This window comes from Rattus norvegicus, chromosome 10, assembly GCF_021556685.1.
Source record: "Rattus norvegicus strain SHRSP/BbbUtx chromosome 10, alternate assembly SHRSP_T2T, whole genome shotgun sequence".
Classification (NCBI taxonomy): Eukaryota; Metazoa; Chordata; class Mammalia; order Rodentia; family Muridae; genus Rattus; species Rattus norvegicus.
Genome location: NC_141543.1, coordinates 40,445,328 through 40,463,366, shown reverse-complemented (window position 1 = coordinate 40,463,366; position 18,039 = coordinate 40,445,328). Strand labels below are relative to the sequence as shown.

The window sequence follows — 18,039 nt, the reverse complement described above, 5'->3', positions numbered from 1 at the left end:
AAAGAACTGACTCCTGAAAGCTGTCTTCTTGTAGGGGATGTGGAGAGAAACCTAGTGGAGGAAGAAGTGGGACAGAGGGGAAAGAGCCACAGGCTCCTGCAGCTCCTTGAAGAGTCCTGATCCACTGCACACGGTGTCAGACGTGGCTTCCAGCACACCGGGTGAGACCATAAAGGACCTGAGGCCAGGGCTGGGTAGCTTCTCTTGTTTGCTTGGAAATCTCCACGGGGAACTGGACCCTCCCCTACAGGCTCAAAGACAGGCAGCTCAGATTCTGCTAAGCAACACAGGCTTCACCTTAATTTGCCCTTGAACACATAACATATCCCAATTGGCTAAAAAGTTATATATAAGCTCCTGTAATAATAAAGTTAGATCCGGGGCTGGAGAGATGGCTCAGTGGTTAAGAGCACTGACTGTTCTTCCAGAGGTCCTGAGTTCAATTCCCAGCAACCACATGGTGGCTCACCGCCATCTGTAATGGGATCTGGTGCCCTCTTCTGGTGTGTCTGAAGACAGCTACTACAGAGCACTCATATATAATAAATAAATCTTTACAAAAAAAAATAAAGTTAGATCTGCACTCTGATGCTGGTCTCAGGAGTCTGAATCTCGTGGACTCTGTCTCTATTTACCCCCAACTCCCTGGTCCCTATTCCCACATCTTCTGACCCTCCACAGGGAGCTGATTGATTCCATTTTTTAAAAAGATATATTTATTAATGTATATGAGTACACTGTTGCTATCCTCAGACACACCAGAAGAGGGCATCGGATTCCATGACAGATGGTTGTGAGCCACCATGTGGTTGCTGGGAATTGAACTCAAGACCTCTGGAAGAGCAGTCAGTGCTCTTAACCACTGAGCCATCTCTCCCGTCCAATTGATTCCATTTTGATTTTTCATCTAGTCTATTGGGCCTGGTGGAAGAACCTAGTCTAAAACATTGGCTACCATGATACCTTCTGTAATTTTACGTGTGTGTGTGTGTGTGTGTTACTGAGGATTATATCCAGATCCTCCTGTATGCTAGGCAAGTACTCTACCATTGAGTTATACCCTAAGACTTTCGTTTACTTTTTAATTTTGAAAAAGAATTTCACTAAGACGGTGAAATTCTGATCCTCCTGCCTCAGCCTCATGAGTAGCTAGGATTACACTATGATGCCTAACTGCAGCTTTGATTTTTTTTTTTTTTTATTTAATTGGCGTAACATTAGCTAAACATCCAGGCACTTCACAAATACTGGTAAAGGTTCCCTTGGGAGCATTGGTCAAGCAAAGGGGTGTCCACAACTAGAGTGAGACAGGGACACAAGAGCATGGAGGCACTGCGTATCTCTGGAGGCCAAACAGGGAGGAGTTAGGTGAGGGACAATCTGAGTGCCAGAGCTCAGGAGAGAAGATAGTCCCCAAAACGCTGCGTGCAGCACAGGTAACTGAAAGTCCTGAGATGACAGTGCTACCCCTTGGGACATCATGTCATTGCTCTGAGATTTCCCTAGCTAGGGAGACATTGACCGCTCTCCCATCCTTAACTGCCCAGCCCCCATCTGTCCTTGAACAGTGTTTCACAGGTGCCTCTCCAGGCTCTATTGAGCTGCCTAAGACAGAGGTTTCTGATCTCCTCACAGCTCCTCCACCCCAGCTCTGCCTTTATCTTTCTAGAATCTTTCTCAACATGTAGTCTGCTCCCAGCTTTGGGAGCCTCAATCACAAGGGCGAAATCTCAGTTTGAAAAAAAATCCAGAAAGGGAATAAAGTCATCAGCCCCCTTTGCCTATGCTTTTCTGAGGCTCAGACACTGTACCTAGGGGTGCAGCACCCAGGAGAGGGCAGTGCACAGGTTCCACTTCAGCATCAGAAAGGAGGCAGAATGGTGGCCTTGCTTGGAATAAACAGACTGAAAACAAGTCAGCTGGTATTTTCAGTTGTAAAGGAGACCTCCCAAACCTGGGGACACAAGCACATACCCTAGGGAACAGTGGAGAGCAGCTTCCCCCCAGGGGGTTTGCAGCCCTCCCTCTGGGGCTCCTCCTCTGTCCTTTGGGGGTTGGCTCCCAGAGTGACAAGTTAACAGGGAGTTTTCTGTTAACGTGGGGTACCAGGCCTTGTGTCTATGTACTACTCATCTTGGGCCTTGTTCTGCCTCCCTTCCCGTCTGGGTATAGCTAACAGCGTTTCCACCAAGCCTGTGTGTTATCCTCTAGGTCCAGCCTCCCTCCTTCTCCCTCCTCTTGCTCCCTCACCCTCAGTGTGCATTCATTCTAGAGTTAAATCCCGGCCTCATGGTGGACCTCTTTCATCATAGTGGGTGGTCCAACTCCAGAGGAACCGAAGGGTCCCTAGATTCCATCGCCCCTGACAACTTGGCATTAAGTAACTCCCTCCACAGGTTTTCTATTACAATAATCTAAAAAGCCTTTGGGATGTGTCCCCCTCCCTGCTGCAGAGCCAGACACCTCACGATTGTGCTTCTGTAAAAGGAGAGGCTGGGGATGCAGAGTGCTTGCCTAATATGCATGAGGAGAGGCCCTGGGTTTTGTTCCCGATACTTCCAAGAAATGCAGGGCCTAAAGCTGAAGGGTACTCATCTGGACTCTTGAATCCACAGCCCAAAGAATATCAACCAGACTTGAGAAAAGCATTGCAAGGCCACGTAGGAACTGGAGAAGGAAGTGACGACATGATGACCAGTACTTGGAGGTGCTCCTAGGGGTGGACAGGGAAGGCACTCCTGAGGAGACAAACCACCAGACAGATGGGGAGAAAAGGATCCGGACTGGGTGAGAGTCTGGGAGAAGTACCAGCAAGAATGAGCTGGGCATATCTGGAAACTTGGGGTGTGCTACTCAGTATCAGTGAGGGGAGGAGAATGACGGCCCTTGCCCAGCCATAGATGAGCATTCTCACAGAGAAACTCTTCTCCCTGGGCCTGGATTCAGTGGGGATCAACAGGCGCTGTGCTCCTGTGATTCCCAGTCTCTTTAAGAATGGTCTGAGCATCTCGGCCTGAATCCTCAGCAGCCTTGGCTTCAGTTGACCAGGACTCCTCACAGGGACTCCTCTTCCCACAACTCAATAAGCTAGGCAGTGAGGTAAAGAAACTGCCATGTGACTGCTCCATTCTTAGGAGAAGTTTTTATTGTAAAGGAGAGGGAGAGAATATCCAGGCATCTGGAAGAGTTCAGGGCAGAGAAAACCTGAAGCAGAGTTGACATGGCCAGGGCTGGGGAGGCAGGAGAGCGGGAGAGGACAGTGAGGTGGCCAGAGATAACAAGAGATATTGGGGAAGTGGGCAGGGGAAACCTGGCTGTTTTTTGTATTTTTTAAGAATTATATATTTATGTATATAAGTACACTGTTGCTGTCTTCAGACACACCAGAAGAGGGCATTGGATCCCATTACAGATGGTTGTGAGCCACCATGTGGTTGCTGGGAATTGAACTCAGGACCTCTGGAAGAGCGGTCAGTGCTCTTAACCACTGAGCCATCTCTCCAGCCCAACCTTACTGTTGTACAGACACAAACAGGTATCTGGGGAAAGGAGCCCTGGGGAGGTGAGATGGGCCAGAATGGGGTCTCTGAAATGTCTAACAAGTACTTGTGATTAGGGAGCCTGGAGGCCATGAAGGGCTTTGATATAGACATATGTCGATGGAAAAACCATGATCCTTCAGCCATGACTGCTTTTGGGGGTAAAACCCATTTTATAAGTTCCTGAGGAAGGCTGGCTTTTACTTAACCACCAGAAATCCTTCTGTAGTCCAGCTTGAGCTCATTTCTGGACATATGGACCACACGAGACTTAACAATACAAATCAAGAGATGGCTCAGGGGTTAAGCGAAGCACACTGACTGATCTTCCAGAGGTCCTGAGTTCAGTTCCCAGCAACCACATGGTGGCTCACAACCATCTGTAATGGGATCTGATGGCCTCTTCTAATGTGTCTGAAGCTAGCCTCAGTGAGGAAACCACTGCCTAGCCTTGGGGGAACCCAAGGAGACAGACAACAGAGGTCCTGGGCCACTCCTGCTCCTGTCACAGAACCTACCTCTTAACTCAGGTCTCGCCTGTGTTCCCCACTCACCCACCTCAACCCACTTACATTTACTTCATTAGTAGCTTCTATTAGCACACCTGTGGGGAATCCCCTAGGGAGGGGCTCAGGTCCTCCCACTCCTGACCCATTTCAAAGACAAGGCTAGTCACCTGCCCAAAGATGGCCAAAAGTACTGTCTTGATTCAGGGGCCTAGCTTTCTCCTTTCCTCTAGTCTATGCTTCAGTGGGTGAGGGACAGGTGGATTCATGAAAAAGATATCAAACATTGGCAAGATGCCTGGTTTGACTTATCCTGGCCACCTTGTCCTTTGAAAGCTCACTCTGCTGTAGGGTTCTCCAGAGACCCCTCCCAAGACCCTTCTCCTCCATTCTGTCTGTCAGCAGCAGCTTGGGATCCCCCTGTTATGACCATAGTCACGGGGCTCTGACTCATAGCTGCCCAGGCCACCTGACCACAGCAAGCAGAGAGGGCCCTGCTAGGGGGTTCCCCAGCCACCGCCTTGTTTACCTCCCTGTCTGGCCTGTGCACTGAGGAGAGAGCCTGAGTTGCTATAGACAGCTGGCCTGGAACCCAGGGCACCTCCCAGAGGCAGGAGTCTCTAGGCCAACTGCCCCAGGGCCCCATTTCCTGACATTTCTCTTTTTCCCACTGGTGACAAAAGTAAAGGAGTTCCTCACGATTCCCCACTGGCTCAGATGTTCCATAGGACGTTTGGCCTGCTTGAAGCTTTAAGGCTGTCAGGCCACTAGGCTGCTGAGTCATGCTTGGCCAGCAGCTGCCATTAGGATGCAGCCTCTGAGCCCCCACCCCACTGTCCTCTGCCTTGGGGGGTATGTGTGTGGGGGGCAGGGTTCTGCAGGATCAGGGGCCTTTTCCTGGGCTATCAACTGCTGCAGGGGCAAGCCTAAAATGGGATTGCCCTCCTGGGCAATAGGTGTGAACCTTCCAGCCACCAGGGAAATAGCAGTCACACGTGTGTGGCAAATCACCGTCTATCACTGAGTCTTACTAAAATTTCAGGTTTTTCTGTTCCCACAAAACCAACTCCAAGAGAGGTCCAGGGAGAACATGAGAACTGGGACATGGGCCCTAGGAAGCTGGTCTGGAGACCCTGCCTCAGGGAGAGGAGTAGAGCTCCAATTCTGCCCAGCATGACCTTCCCCCATGAGTTTGACTCAGCAGGTCTGAGTCTTACTGACAGGACCATGCCTGGAAGGCCTTACAGGGTGACATTCCCCTGTGGCCTCTAACCTTCCCATGACGACTGGATTCCTGCTAAGAGCTCTTTTTACTTTTTGTTCATTTAATTTGTGTTTTGAGAGTAGGACTTACTATGCAAGCCTGGGCCTAGCCTTCAATTTGAATTCCTCCTGACTCAGCTTCCCAAGTGCTGGGATTACAGATGTGTGTCATCATGCTAGCTAACAGGTCACTTTTGCCACAGAAAGCAGCATTTCCTGGTTTTGGCCTTCGTGCTGAGGGTTGAACCTAAGATGTGACATATACCAGGCAGGTACTCTGTCACTGAGCACCAAATCCTTATGCACCAAATCCCCATTAGTGGTGTCCCCCTGGGTATATCCATGCTAAGCTAAATCCTCATGAACTGTGTCCCTACTAAGCTAAAATCCCCCTGGGTATATCCATGCTAAGCTAAATTCCCATGACCTGTATCCCTACTAAGCTAAATCTCCCTGAGTATATCCATGCTAAGCTAAATCCCCATGAGTTGTATCCTAACTAAACTGCATAGACAGCCTCTTTATTTTGCCCCCCCCCCCCCCTTTTTTTGAGAGGCTTCTTGTAGCCAAGGCTGGCTTTGAACTCCGGAACCTCTGGCCTCCCAAGTACTCAGATCACTTTCTAGTTTGAAACAGCTTCACCAAGCTGCTCAGGCAGACCCTGAACTTGGTATTCTCTTGCCTCAGCATCTCAAACAGCTGGGATAACAAGCCTGTGTCACAGGACTGGCTAAAGCCTGTATTTTAGTTCCTAGTTGGAGGGCAAGTGGTCTGATTCCTTTGTGCTCTTTGAAGCCACTAAGGCCTGAGATACATGCTCCTTCCCCTCCGCCCTTAGAGCCTGTGTGCTGTGGTGTGTGTGTGTGTGTGTGTGTGTGTGTGTGTGTGTATTATGTGGGTTGTTGTGAGGAATCTCAGTCTTAGTAGTGGTGACTATTGCAGTTTCTGGAGCCCTGGCTACCCCTCCTACAGGGTGGGTTTGTGAGAAGTCACCAGTGCTAGTCCAACACCCAGTCTTTGTCAAATTGGATCAGGCCTAACATATGGATGATGTCCCTTTATTCAGTGAGGGGCTGGTCATGGTGGATGCCTGAAGAGAGAGTAGGGTGGAGGGCTACTACGGGGGACACTAAGTTTGGGAGGGTTGGAACAGTATCCCGTGAAACAGCTTGTTTGGCCAAGGAATGGCTACCTGACAGTAGGCATCTGTGTCGTCTGAGCCTCTGTGCTGGGGCATCCATCCCCCTTGGCTTGGGGACTACACTGCTGAGTCATAAGCAGGCCCAAACCTGGGAGGAGCCTAGGCTCGGATACTTACCGGCCCTTTTCCCATCGAACTGAGACTGAGGCTGGTCTCTTGGGGTCACCCATGCATTCGGAGGGAAAGAAAAAGAGGAGGCGGTGGGGGCGTCTCGCCCCCATACCTGTCAGGGGTCCTATCAAGGGCCCTCGAGCGGCCGCCCGGACAGCGGGGAGGGGCGGAGCTCAGAGAGGTTCCGCCCCCCACGAGGCGGGGCTCCCCCCGTATCCTATAAAAGCTGGGCTCTCGGAGCCGCCGCTGCCCAGCTGTTTCCTCCGTACCTAGTGTGCGGTTATGGCTTCGCTCACGGTGAAGGCCTATCTACTGGGCAAGGAGGAGGCGGCCCGCGAGATCCGCCGCTTCAGCTTCTGCTTCAGCCCGGAGCCGGAGGCGGAAGCCGCGGCTGGCCCGGGGCCCTGCGAGAGGCTGCTGAGCCGGGTGGCTGTGCTGTTCCCCGCGCTGCGGCCTGGAGGCTTTCAGGCGCACTACCGCGGTAAGGGCTCGGGGCGGGGAAGCCATCCTCCCCCGCCGCGGAGTATCAGGTCTGGGCGAGGACGCGATGGCGTGTCCTCTGGCTGCCCGCGGGGACAGGGTGGTCAGGCGGCCGCTCAGGTTACAGCTGACATCCCGCGGTTCGCTTGCTCCTCGTATCATCAGGTGATGGGTTCAGTTAAAGGCCCGGAAGAGCTGGGACCGGGCAGATGTGGAGGAGGGGTGGAGAGCAGTGACGCGGGTAAATAAGCGGCGGGGGCGGGGTGGGGCAGCCCGTGGGAAGGGAGGTAGGGGACCCCGGAACTAGCTCCGTCTCTTGCGTTGCAGTGGTTGATGGCTGCATGGGGTGGAGCTAGAAGTTGTTGACAAGAGACTAGTGGACAAGGCCCTCCCCCTGGGAGGGGATAAGATTGAGATCTCTTTATGGAGGACTGTGGGTAGGCCAGGTTGGTTGATCAGTCTGTCTCTTTTCTGAGATAAAGCCACGTAGCCTGATTCGCCTTGAATTTACGAGTGGTTTAGGCTGGCCTCACTTCAATCCTCTTGTCTCAGCTTTCCAGTGCAGGAATCATAGGGATTATTCTGGACAAAAAATGTTCAGTGTAAGTGAGTTTTAACCTAGGTCCAGTACAATTCACCCAGGTCTTAATGTCCTTCCGAGTCATCTTTGTGCTAGGGCCTCATGTATGTTAGGCTCTCGACTGACTGAGCTACCACCCCGCCCCCGCCCCCCAAACTCCTTGCATTTTTTAAAAAGTGAGTTATATAACTATTATCACATTCGGTTTAGAATCTTTTTTTTTTTTTATAAATTTTACGTGTGTGTGTGTATAGCCTAGCCTGATACACACACACACACACACACACACACACACACACATATATGTATATATATATATATCCTAGCCTGCAGATGTGTGGTTTGTCCTGTATGAGGTGGTTGAAGACTGTTTGTACTGACATAGAAATATATGGCTGCGCTCCCAGTACCTGTGTGCTAATGTAAAAATGAAAGCAGATGGGTTTGAGAAATGACTCAGTGGTTAAAGCCTTTGCTGCTCTTCCAGAGGACCCAAGTTCTGTTCCTAGCGCTCATATCAACTGCAGCTCCTGGGGATCCCACACCCTCTTATGGCCTTCGTGGCACATGCATACATATAAGTGTGCATGTGTGTATGTGTGTGTGTGTGTCTGTGTGTTCAAGTGCGTACATACATATGTAAAAGTAAATATCAAAAGGCAAAAAAGAAAAAAAACCCAAAAAAATCCAAACCACTTGGCAGCTTGGTTGCATATGTTTGTGATCCCAGCACTAAGGAGGCTCACCTACACAAGTTGGAGGCTGTCCTGTTCTAAGCAGTCTCAGGCCAGGCAGGGCGCAGAAAACCTAGAATTGACAAAAACAAAACCAACAGAGCAACCTCAACCTCAGAACAACTTAGACAGCGTCTGAATGCACAGTGGTTTCTGGTCACGTAGTTGAAGGGAGGGGACAGATGGGCTTACCTCCTTTCCTTCTGAAGCCTGAGGCCTTTGAAGGGCTGGACCATCAGGACAGGGTACTGGCTGGAATCTCCCAGGTGAAAATGGACCTGGCCTACTTACGTGTGGCCTGAGGGCACAAATGGCCCAGTGGTTTGTGGCAGGAAGCTGGACCCTTACACACATGACATATGCTCTGCCTTGTGCATGTACCGGATCTAGGACTTGGGTTAGAACATGTACTCACGCCATATCAGAATGAGTGGCCATCTGGCTGCTTGCTCCAGCACTCAGATTGCGTCTAGAGCCTCTGTAGATGTCCCTTACCATTGGGCTCCCTGTACATAGCAGTGGGCATCCAGCAGATGCTGGGTACCTGTGCTGCCCTTTCGGCTTCTAGTTCTGGGAATGGCACCTAAGTCTTCTGCACGCTCCACCAATGAGCTGTGTCCCTGGCTCTGATATGTTGTTTCCTAAACAATCTAGATGAGGATGGGGACTTGGTCGCCTTCTCCAGTGATGAGGAACTGACAATGGCCATGTCCTATGTGAAAGATGACATCTTCCGCATCTACATTAAAGGTAAAGACTGCATCCAGGTACTTCCCATCGGACTTCCTCTAAGGCTCAGGGGTCTGAGTTGTCTCTAGGACAGAGATGAGTTCTGATGCCTTGGGGTGGATATAGGGGGGTTGGGAGGTGTCAGAGGTACAAAGGTCCTGCTGTGTGGGCCATGGGTGTTGAACAGAGCAGGGCTTGGTACCTCTTGGCCTCCTAAGTGGTTTACCTGCAACTAAATTGGACTCTTGGACTCTCCCTGCAGAGAAGAAGGAGTGCCGGCGGGAACATCGCCCCCCATGTGCTCAGGAGGCACGAAGCATGGTGCACCCCAACGTGATTTGTGATGGTTGCAATGGGCCTGTGGTGGGAACTCGCTATAAGTGCAGTGTGTGCCCCGACTACGACCTGTGCAGCGTCTGCGAGGGGAAGGGCCTGCACAGGGAGCACAGCAAGCTCATCTTTCCCAACCCCTTTGGCCACCTCTCTGATGTGAGCTGGTTCTCTGCAGTCCTGGGGCGGTGTCGGACAGGGTGGTGGGAGCTGGAAACCCTGACCCCTCACTGCCCTGCCTTGCTTTCTCCTCCTACCCAGAGCTTCTCTCATAGCCGCTGGCTTCGGAAGCTGAAACATGGGCACTTTGGCTGGCCTGGCTGGGAGATGGGCCCACCAGGGAACTGGAGCCCACGTCCTCCTCGCGCAGGGGATGGTCGCCCTTGCCCCACAGCTGAGTCGGGTAAGGCTGGTGTTTGCACTGGCTTTAAGTGTCATAAGTAGCCAGCTTGTTCAGGTGGACCCTTGGCCTAAAGTCCAGAAGTTCCTACAATCAGCTGTACATTACACATCCGTTTAATTTTTTTGGTCTTTGGGGGTATGGAGGTTGAACCTAGGGCCTTGCACATAATAAATAAGGGCTCCTTTGTTGTGCTACACTCTGTCCTCATCCATGGCATCAAATCCTCTTAACCCCGCAGAGACAAAGCACCCCTGTTTTATAAGTGCCTAAGTCCATTAATTTCCCTAAATGGCCCACCCTGCCCTTCTAGGCTGCCCTGAGGTATGGGTAGGTGGCTGGATTTCTAGAACGTGTTTTCTTTTGTTTTGGGTTAACTTGGAAATAGCAGAGCCAAAGTTGCTCAAATCTTTAAACAAAAACAAAACAAAACAAAAAACCCATGGTCACAAAGCCAGGTGTGGCAGCACATACATACTCTATAATCTCAGGAAGAGGAGGCTGGAGGATCAGGAATTCAGGGCCAACCTTGGCATAAGATCCTGTCTCAAAAACCTGAAAGCAAAGAGCTCACAAGTAGGCCCACATTCTAGATTTGGGGATTCTGTCTTTTGATTTTTTTTTTTTTTTAAGATTTATTTATTTCATGTGTGTGGGTACACTGTCACTATCTTCAGACACACCAGAAGAGGGCATCAGATTCTCATTACGATGGTTGTGACCACCATGTGGTTGCTGGGAATTGAACTCAGGACCTCTGGAAGAGCAGTCAGTGCTCTTAACCTCTGAGCCACCTCTCCAACCATTGATTGATTGATTGATTGATTATTTATTTATTTATTTATTTATCCCTCTTGAGTCTCTCTGTAACTCTGGGTATCCTAGAACTCACTATGTAGCCCAAGATGGCCTTAAATTTGAGCTTCTCCTTCCTCAGCCTCTGGAGGCTTAGCTTATAGACTTGTGCCAGCACATGATTTAAGTAAACTGCACATCTAGGACAAGGTTAGTATTTATACGTTAGCTGCACTGAGCCTCTGGTACAGAAGCCAGAGAGGCCCAACATGTGACCCACTAGGGGACCAAGCTTGCAAAGAGGAGGAAACACCAAGTGTGGTCAGGCAGTCCCAAGCCAGGGATTGCCCAGATGACAGGAACCTTGGCACCCAAGTCCTGGGACAGTGGTAGGCGGCAGGGTCACAGAATTAGAGGTCATCTTTCTTCTTGTAAAAATCAACAGCTTCTGCTCCATCAGAGGATCCCAATGTCAATTTCCTGAAGAATGTGGGGGAGAGCGTGGCAGCTGCCCTCAGCCCTCTAGGTGAGTGAGCTTCCTTGCCATCCTGTGAGACACCCTAGTGGCTTGGTGACTGTCTTAGTTTGGGTTTCTATTGCTGTGAAGAGACACCCTGGCCTCAGCAACTCTTAAAAAGACATTTCTCTGGGACTGGCTTACAGTTTCAGAGGTTTAACCCATTATTGCTATGACAGGAAGTGTAGCAGCAAGCAGGCAGACATGGTGCTGGAGAGGAGCTGAGAGTTCTAATCTGGATGGGTAGGCAGCAGGATATGAACTGGCTTGAGAGTCTGACCCCCTCAAAGCCCACCCTAGTGACACACCTCCTCCGACAAGGCCACACCTCCTAATAGTGCTGTTCCCTATGGGCCTGTGGGGCCATTCTTATTCAAACCACGGGGGCTGTAGCTGGGAGAGAATCAGGTTGCACTGTGATTCAGTGCAAATGGCCTTTGGCAGCTTCCCTGACCTGCTGCAGAGGCTGGGCCAGATATGTGTGCTGGGCACCATCAGGGTTTTGTCCTGTAAAATTAGCCTTGCTGCAGACTGGCATGGGCGCCTGAAGGAAGGTTGAGCTCCTGGCTGATTCTTGAACTTTCTTCACAAAGCATCTAGAACCAGTAGGGAGGGAGATGGATTAGCAGATGGGGGAGCTTATCCCAGCTTGGGGTAACAGCAGCCTGCTTTTTCTGAGCCAAGTGAGTTGTATTTGTGTAGACTTGAAAGCAGGCAATTGATTTGTTCTTTTTTTCTTTAGGGAAGTCTTCACTTTAGCCCAGGCTGACCTTGAATGTATGTAATTCTTCCTTGGTCTACCACGTGTTAGGGTTTCTTTTCCTCATTTGAGAACCTCAAACCTTTGCGAGAGCAGGGAGAAGGTGCTAAAGGCAAGTGCTCTGGGCCATGCCTGGGTCCACACAGCTGAGGTCTGCTGAGGTGGGGGGCCCTGAGTCACCTCTCTATACTGTGATCCTAGGCTCTGGCTATCGGGTACACTGGTGTGGTTTAGAAGGTGTTTGCCCACACACATCCGGTTACTACACTTGCAGTGTTCATAGGTGGCCACAGGGGCCACTGTGCAAAGGCTGTGTCCAGTATTTAAAGCAATGCGGATGAAAGGGGTGTGCAAGCCCCACCAATCTCCGCTCCAGCTTGTTGTGCACAGGCATGACCACCACTTGCTGCAGGCTGAGGCCATCGCTCATGCTTCCCCAGGTGCAGCTTTGAGACGACAGGAACATACTGGCCTTGCAGTTAAGTTGAACAGCTGAGGATGAGACGTGCTTGCTGTAGCTGTCATAGAGCGTTACAACCCTGTGTTCAATTCCCAGCATCAAAAAAAAAAAAAAAAAAACCAAAACAAAACAAACAAACAAAAAAAAACAACAACAACAACAAAAAACAGACAAAGCAGTTCGTTTGGTTACACCACATGGCCTTGACACTAGAGGAAGAAGCTCTTGAGAGAACCAGGTTTTCATTGTTGTCCAAGGAGGTTGAAGTGGCAGTTTCAATTGGGTGGTAGCTGGGAGAGAATCAGGGCTCACTTTAGAGGGGAAGGAGTTGGCACGCACTCCCAGAAGGCAGAGGTTGGGTGAGCCAGAGCTAGGGCCTGTTATTGATTGGTAGGTGGTATGAGAACCAGCCAAGGAAGAACTGGCATGTGGGCACTGTGTGGCTCGGAGGCTGTGATCACTGGGACACAGGGCCTTCCTTCACTGGTTCTTTGAAAACCTTAGGCTTTGGGGACAACAGGTCACAGACTGTCAAACAATTTTCCTAAGCTCTGCAGTCTTAGGGATTTATTATTTGAGAAATCCCTAATCTACAACCCTCGTGCTCCTGCTCTGCATGTACTTAGAAAACTGGGTGTGGGTGTTGGGGACCAGCTCGAGAGACATTTTTATTGGCTTGAACATTTTAAGAGCTCTGGAGATTGAACCCAGAGCTGTATGGTAGACAGGCACCCCATCGCTGAGCAACATTTCACCCACATGGTAGGGAAAACCTGGATCCTGTAGGTTCTCCTCTGACCTCCACATGCACATAAATGATGGTGGTGGTGGTGGTGGTGTTGGTGGTGGTGGTGGTGGTGGTGGTAGTGGAGGAGGAGGAAGAAGAAGACGAAGAAAAGAAGTAGTTCAGGTAACCTAGGTAACCTTTATAAGAAGCAAGACCCTGCTGGGTACGATGGCACCTGCCTTTAGTTCCAGCACCAGGAAAATAGGTAGAGCTCTGAATTTGAGGCCTACCTAGTCTACATAGAGAATTCCAGGCCACCGGGAGCTATGCAACGAGAACCTGTGTCAAAAAAACAAAAACCCATGGCAAGACCTCCACCTGCTACTGTGAAGGAAGGATGGGAGTGACAGGCCAAGGGACAAGAGAGCAAGCAGCTAGAAAACCTTTCATAAGAGTTTGTTAGAGCTGGGCTGTGGTGGACCATGCAGTTGAAAGGCAGAGGCAGTCAGATCTCTGTGAGTTAGAGGCCAACCTGAGTGAGTTTCAGAACAGCCAGGGTTACACATACACAACCTGTACTTAGGACATGAGTGAGCTCCAGAGCAGCCAGGGTTACACATACACAAATTCTGTCCTGGAAAACAACAGAAAGAGTTGGTTAGAGAGCTCCAGGCCCCCACTCAGCCAGCTGATGGCTTTCATGTCCAGTACGTGATGCACCTGACCTTTCTGCTACACAAGCTAAGGCACCAACCTGGAAATGGGCATCAGGAACGAGCAAAGGGACAAGTGGCCCAGCATTTCAGCCTCACTGGCCTGACAACAGCTGAAGAATCCTTGCTGAGGGGAGGCCAAATGCTCTAACAAAGAACACCAGCTCCTGGTAGCTGGGTTTTCTTGGTGCCTGCCTCTGGAAGCTGACAATGGTCCTGGTCCTGCCAACAGTGTCTTGCTGGTGTCTTTAGGATCAGAAGCCGTGGACCACTATCTCACAGGGTCAGCCCTCTGGGAACTCCACCTTTGAGTAGTCAGGAACCTTTGCTAGAAAATGTTATGGGTAAGTCCCATGTGCCTTGGGGAGGGCTGACCACTGAGTATGCTCTCCAAGGAACAGCCAGACCTGATCGGCGCCTGACAGCCATGAACCACAAAAAATGTAAAAGCCTCTGGAGAAGACTCAGGAAGCTGTGATACAGAAGGGGAGATATAGCCTTGACAGTAGAGAGAAGACAAAAGCCCAGTGCAAGCAACATCCACACATTTACATAGTGTTACATAGTTTTTTATTTGTTTTAAGCCAAAGGTTGTCTCTTAAAAGGACAGGGAAAGGAAGGTAAATATTGACAGGGTAGGAAATAAACAAATGTGAACTTGAACCAGGGGGACTAGGACTGTGGGGGTTGAAAGGCCCACAGTGGGACTCAGGTGGGTTGGTGTGTGGTTGGGAAGGAACTGGTGAAGCTGTGGGGTGCTGTCCTTTGGTTCATTTATTAGAAAAGCAGCACAAGTGAACCTGTGTCCCTAAGCCCTCACCACAAACATGTGCCTGCTGCTAGACTGGCTGGGTGCTCTCTAGCCTCAGGGCCACACACTGAGCTAAACATTGGAGTCCGGGTGTAATTGTCACTTCATGAGGCCTTGTGTGTCGTGGCCTCCAGCAGTCATGGCTAGGCATTCTGCCCATGTATAGTACTGGCCTGGCCTCTGCAGCCTGCTTTCCTATTGGGTTGGGAGAAACAGGTTCCTCCTGGGGGCACTGGTTTGGAGGAAGGGAAAGGGCTAAAGTGATGCATGGTGTGTTAGTTACCAAGGCTGGGATTGGGAGAAGCTCAGCTCTTTGTTTCTGGTCTGTGGGGTTGGCACATGGTCTGTCATGTCACCTAGTTATCTGGTCATATCTAGAGCTATGTGGCTATCCTTGTGCTGGCTGCTTGTGCCCTAGTCCGTATGCTTTGTTGGGGACGGAGTCTGAAAGCACTTCCTCAGCCCACAGATCCCAGATCCCAGAGATAGATGCAGGAAGGCCTCTGGATTTGACAGCTTGATTCCTTCTCTCTAGGCATCGAGGTTGACATTGATGTGGAACATGGAGGGAAGAGAAGCCGCCTGACACCCACCTCTGCAGAAAGTTCCAGCACAGGCACAGAAGATAAGAGTGGTACTCAGCCAAGCAGCTGCTCTTCGGAAGTCAGCAAACCTGACGGGGCCGGGGAGGGCCCTGCTCAGTCTCTGACAGAGCAGATGAAGAAGATAGCCTTGGAGTCGGTGGGACAGCCAGAGGTAGGTCTGCTAGCGTCAGCCTGAGGGGTCCTGTCCCTCCTGCTGTCTCTGTGGTGTGTGTCTTCAGCACCCTGAGCCTTACCTGACATGTATGAGGTCCCAGGTCTTATGCAGGCAGCTCTCCAGTGCCTGGAATGGGCCACACTTTGCTGGGACTTGTCAGTGGCTCAGGCCCTGCCGCTCACAGCAGGTTGTATTCCAGGAACTGATGGAGTCGGATAACTGCTCAGGAGGGGATGACGACTGGACGCATTTGTCTTCTAAAGAAGTGGACCCATCCACAGGTGAACTCCAGTCTCTACAGATGCCAGAATCGGAAGGGCCAAGCTCTCTAGACCCCTCACAGGAAGGCCCCACAGGGCTGAAGGAAGCTGCCCTGTACCCACATCTCCCACCAGGCATGTGGTCACCAGAGGTTTCCTTTTCCTTCTTTGCGTTCAGTGTCCTGTCCTGTCCTGTCCTGTCCTGTCAACACAAAAGAGGTAGCCTGGCTTGGGGGTTAAGGTGGTGCCCTAGTCTTTGAGTGCTCCAGGTGGCTTGTCTTCAGGACATGACCTGCAGTGACAGCTGTCACTGCCAGCTGACATTAGAGAAAACTAGAACGTGGTTCATACTCCATCGGCATCAAGCAGCAGTAACCTCATCTCATTTTTAGGAATTCCTAGATGTCAGTGCCCAGGGGTTCTGAGAAGGCACATGGGACAGGGAAGGCAACGCTGGCTTTGCGTGGCTACCAGCTATGAAGTGGACTCAGACTCTGTACACCCTTTCCTCGGGGGTGGGGGTTGTAAACCTTACTGGCAGGTACCACAGCCAAGGCCCCAGTGGAAGCCAGACTGAAGTTTGTGTAAAGTGCTGGACAGGGATGGGCAGTCCCAAGTGGATGCCCCGTGGAAGAGGCAGCTGGCTACCCCAGAGCAACAGGGTTTAAGTGGGTGGTTCATCTCTGGGCCACATCTGGTGTTTGGGCTTCAAAGAGTATTTTCTTTGCAAAGAGCAGAGGCAGCAAACCGTTGCATGGGTAAGTCTGGGGGAGGTACTCTGTCATGGGTTCAAGGCCACCCTCTGTACCCCCATGACAGACTGCTTAGCTTAAATGTGCAAGGCTCTGGGATGGAGTCACAGCCTGGTTTAAAAACAAAACAAAAACAAGGCAGGGTTATGGGAGCTATAGAACTGGCTCATTGGGTAAAGTACATGCAGGAAGGCCCAGAATTTGGGTTCCCATAACTCGTGTAAAAAGCTAAAGGTGAGCATTTGTGTCAGCTGTCTATAGTCCCAGCCCTTAGGAGGCAGGCAGACTCCCATTACAAGTTGGCTATGTGATTGGGTAAGCTATGGGTTCAGACACCCTAACTCGATCAAGTACAGAGCAATAGAGGAAGAGCCTTACTTCGGCTCTGGGCCTCCACACTTTCACACATACATGTGCACCCACATGGGAATGAATATGAGTACACATGCTACATATGCCAAATAATAGAGGGAGGAGTCAGAGAGGCAGTTAGAGATGGACATTTCATCATCTGTAAAGGGTTAGTTTTGAGATGGTGTCTTGTTGCCTGCTTCCAGCTCGAGTGTTGGGATTACAGGCTTGAGCAGAATTAACTGCACTGTTTTGTCTACATAGCTCCTGGCTGTTTTATGCTTCAATGGCAGGACCAACAGTTGTGACAAGACTGGAAAGTCTGCAAAGCAAGCTGTTTGTCCCTTCAGCCTGTGAGGGTTCCTGTAAGGCTGAAGCAGAGGGGTCTCCATGGCAGGTGGAGCTGCTCTGTTCTCAGTGCTGCGGGGCTCCTTACTTTCCTGTCTTGCTTTGGCAGAGGCTGATCCCCGGCTGATTGAGTCACTCTCTCAGATGCTGTCCATGGGTTTCTCGGATGAAGGCGGCTGGCTCACCAGGCTCCTACAGACCAAGAATTATGACATCGGGGCTGCTCTGGACACGATCCAGTATTCAAAGCACCCTCCACCATTGTGACAGTGCTGTGGCCAAGTCCCACAACCCACCTCCCTTGTCTTCTAGTTGCATCATGTAGAGTAGCAGGGCTTCTAAGGCCCAGTGTCTTGGCATTCTTCTAGAACCTTCAGGTGGGACTGTGAGGCCTTCTTAGGCAGTAGGAAAGTGCATGAGAAGAGAGTCTGAGTGTGCACATGCTGACCCCTGAGCACAGATCCAAGCAGCTGTGGCTGGGCTTCCGCTGCTTTCCCTCGGCCTGGCCTTTGCCAGGGAGCTGTGGAGTCATGCTGCACTCCACTTGCTCTTGCCGCCAGCATTGCACCTGCAGTCCATCATTCCTGCCTGATAACCTTCTGTGTTTTCTTTATTAAAAGGGATTAGTACAACTGATAGTTATTTTCAACAAATAAAGCCATTATGTTTAGAGGGGGACTGTCCTCAGTGAGTGAAAGGTGGCAGGCTACCGGGGCCTACGGCTCCTGGGTGATGGAGAACTTAGGTGAAGCCAACTGAAAGATCTTATCATTCACTGTGCCCCCTTTTAATGGCCAGTTTAGTTTTTGTGTCTAATGTTAATGCTTAAAGTACAAACCCCCTATGTAGCTTCCTCTGACTTGATTTTTAAGTAACCTGTAATAAAGTGGCATATGCACTTTAACCAGCCGTG

General features: G+C 50.6%; 1 protein-coding gene across 5 annotated transcripts; it reads left to right on the top strand.

Annotated features, from left to right (window-relative positions):
• The first annotated feature begins 6,868 nt into the window (after positions 1–6,868).
• Sqstm1 (sequestosome 1) lies at positions 6,869–18,030 on the top strand. Of its 5 annotated transcripts, none has more exon segments than NM_001393885.1 (8): positions 6,869–7,101; positions 9,069–9,164; positions 9,406–9,632; positions 9,735–9,876; positions 11,114–11,194; positions 15,192–15,412; positions 15,615–15,696; positions 17,236–18,030. In NM_001393885.1, coding segments are annotated over 8 exon segments (1,206 nt in total). In that variant the 5' UTR covers positions 6,869–6,902; the 3' UTR covers positions 17,394–18,030.
• The last annotated feature ends 9 nt before the right edge of the window (positions 18,031–18,039 follow it).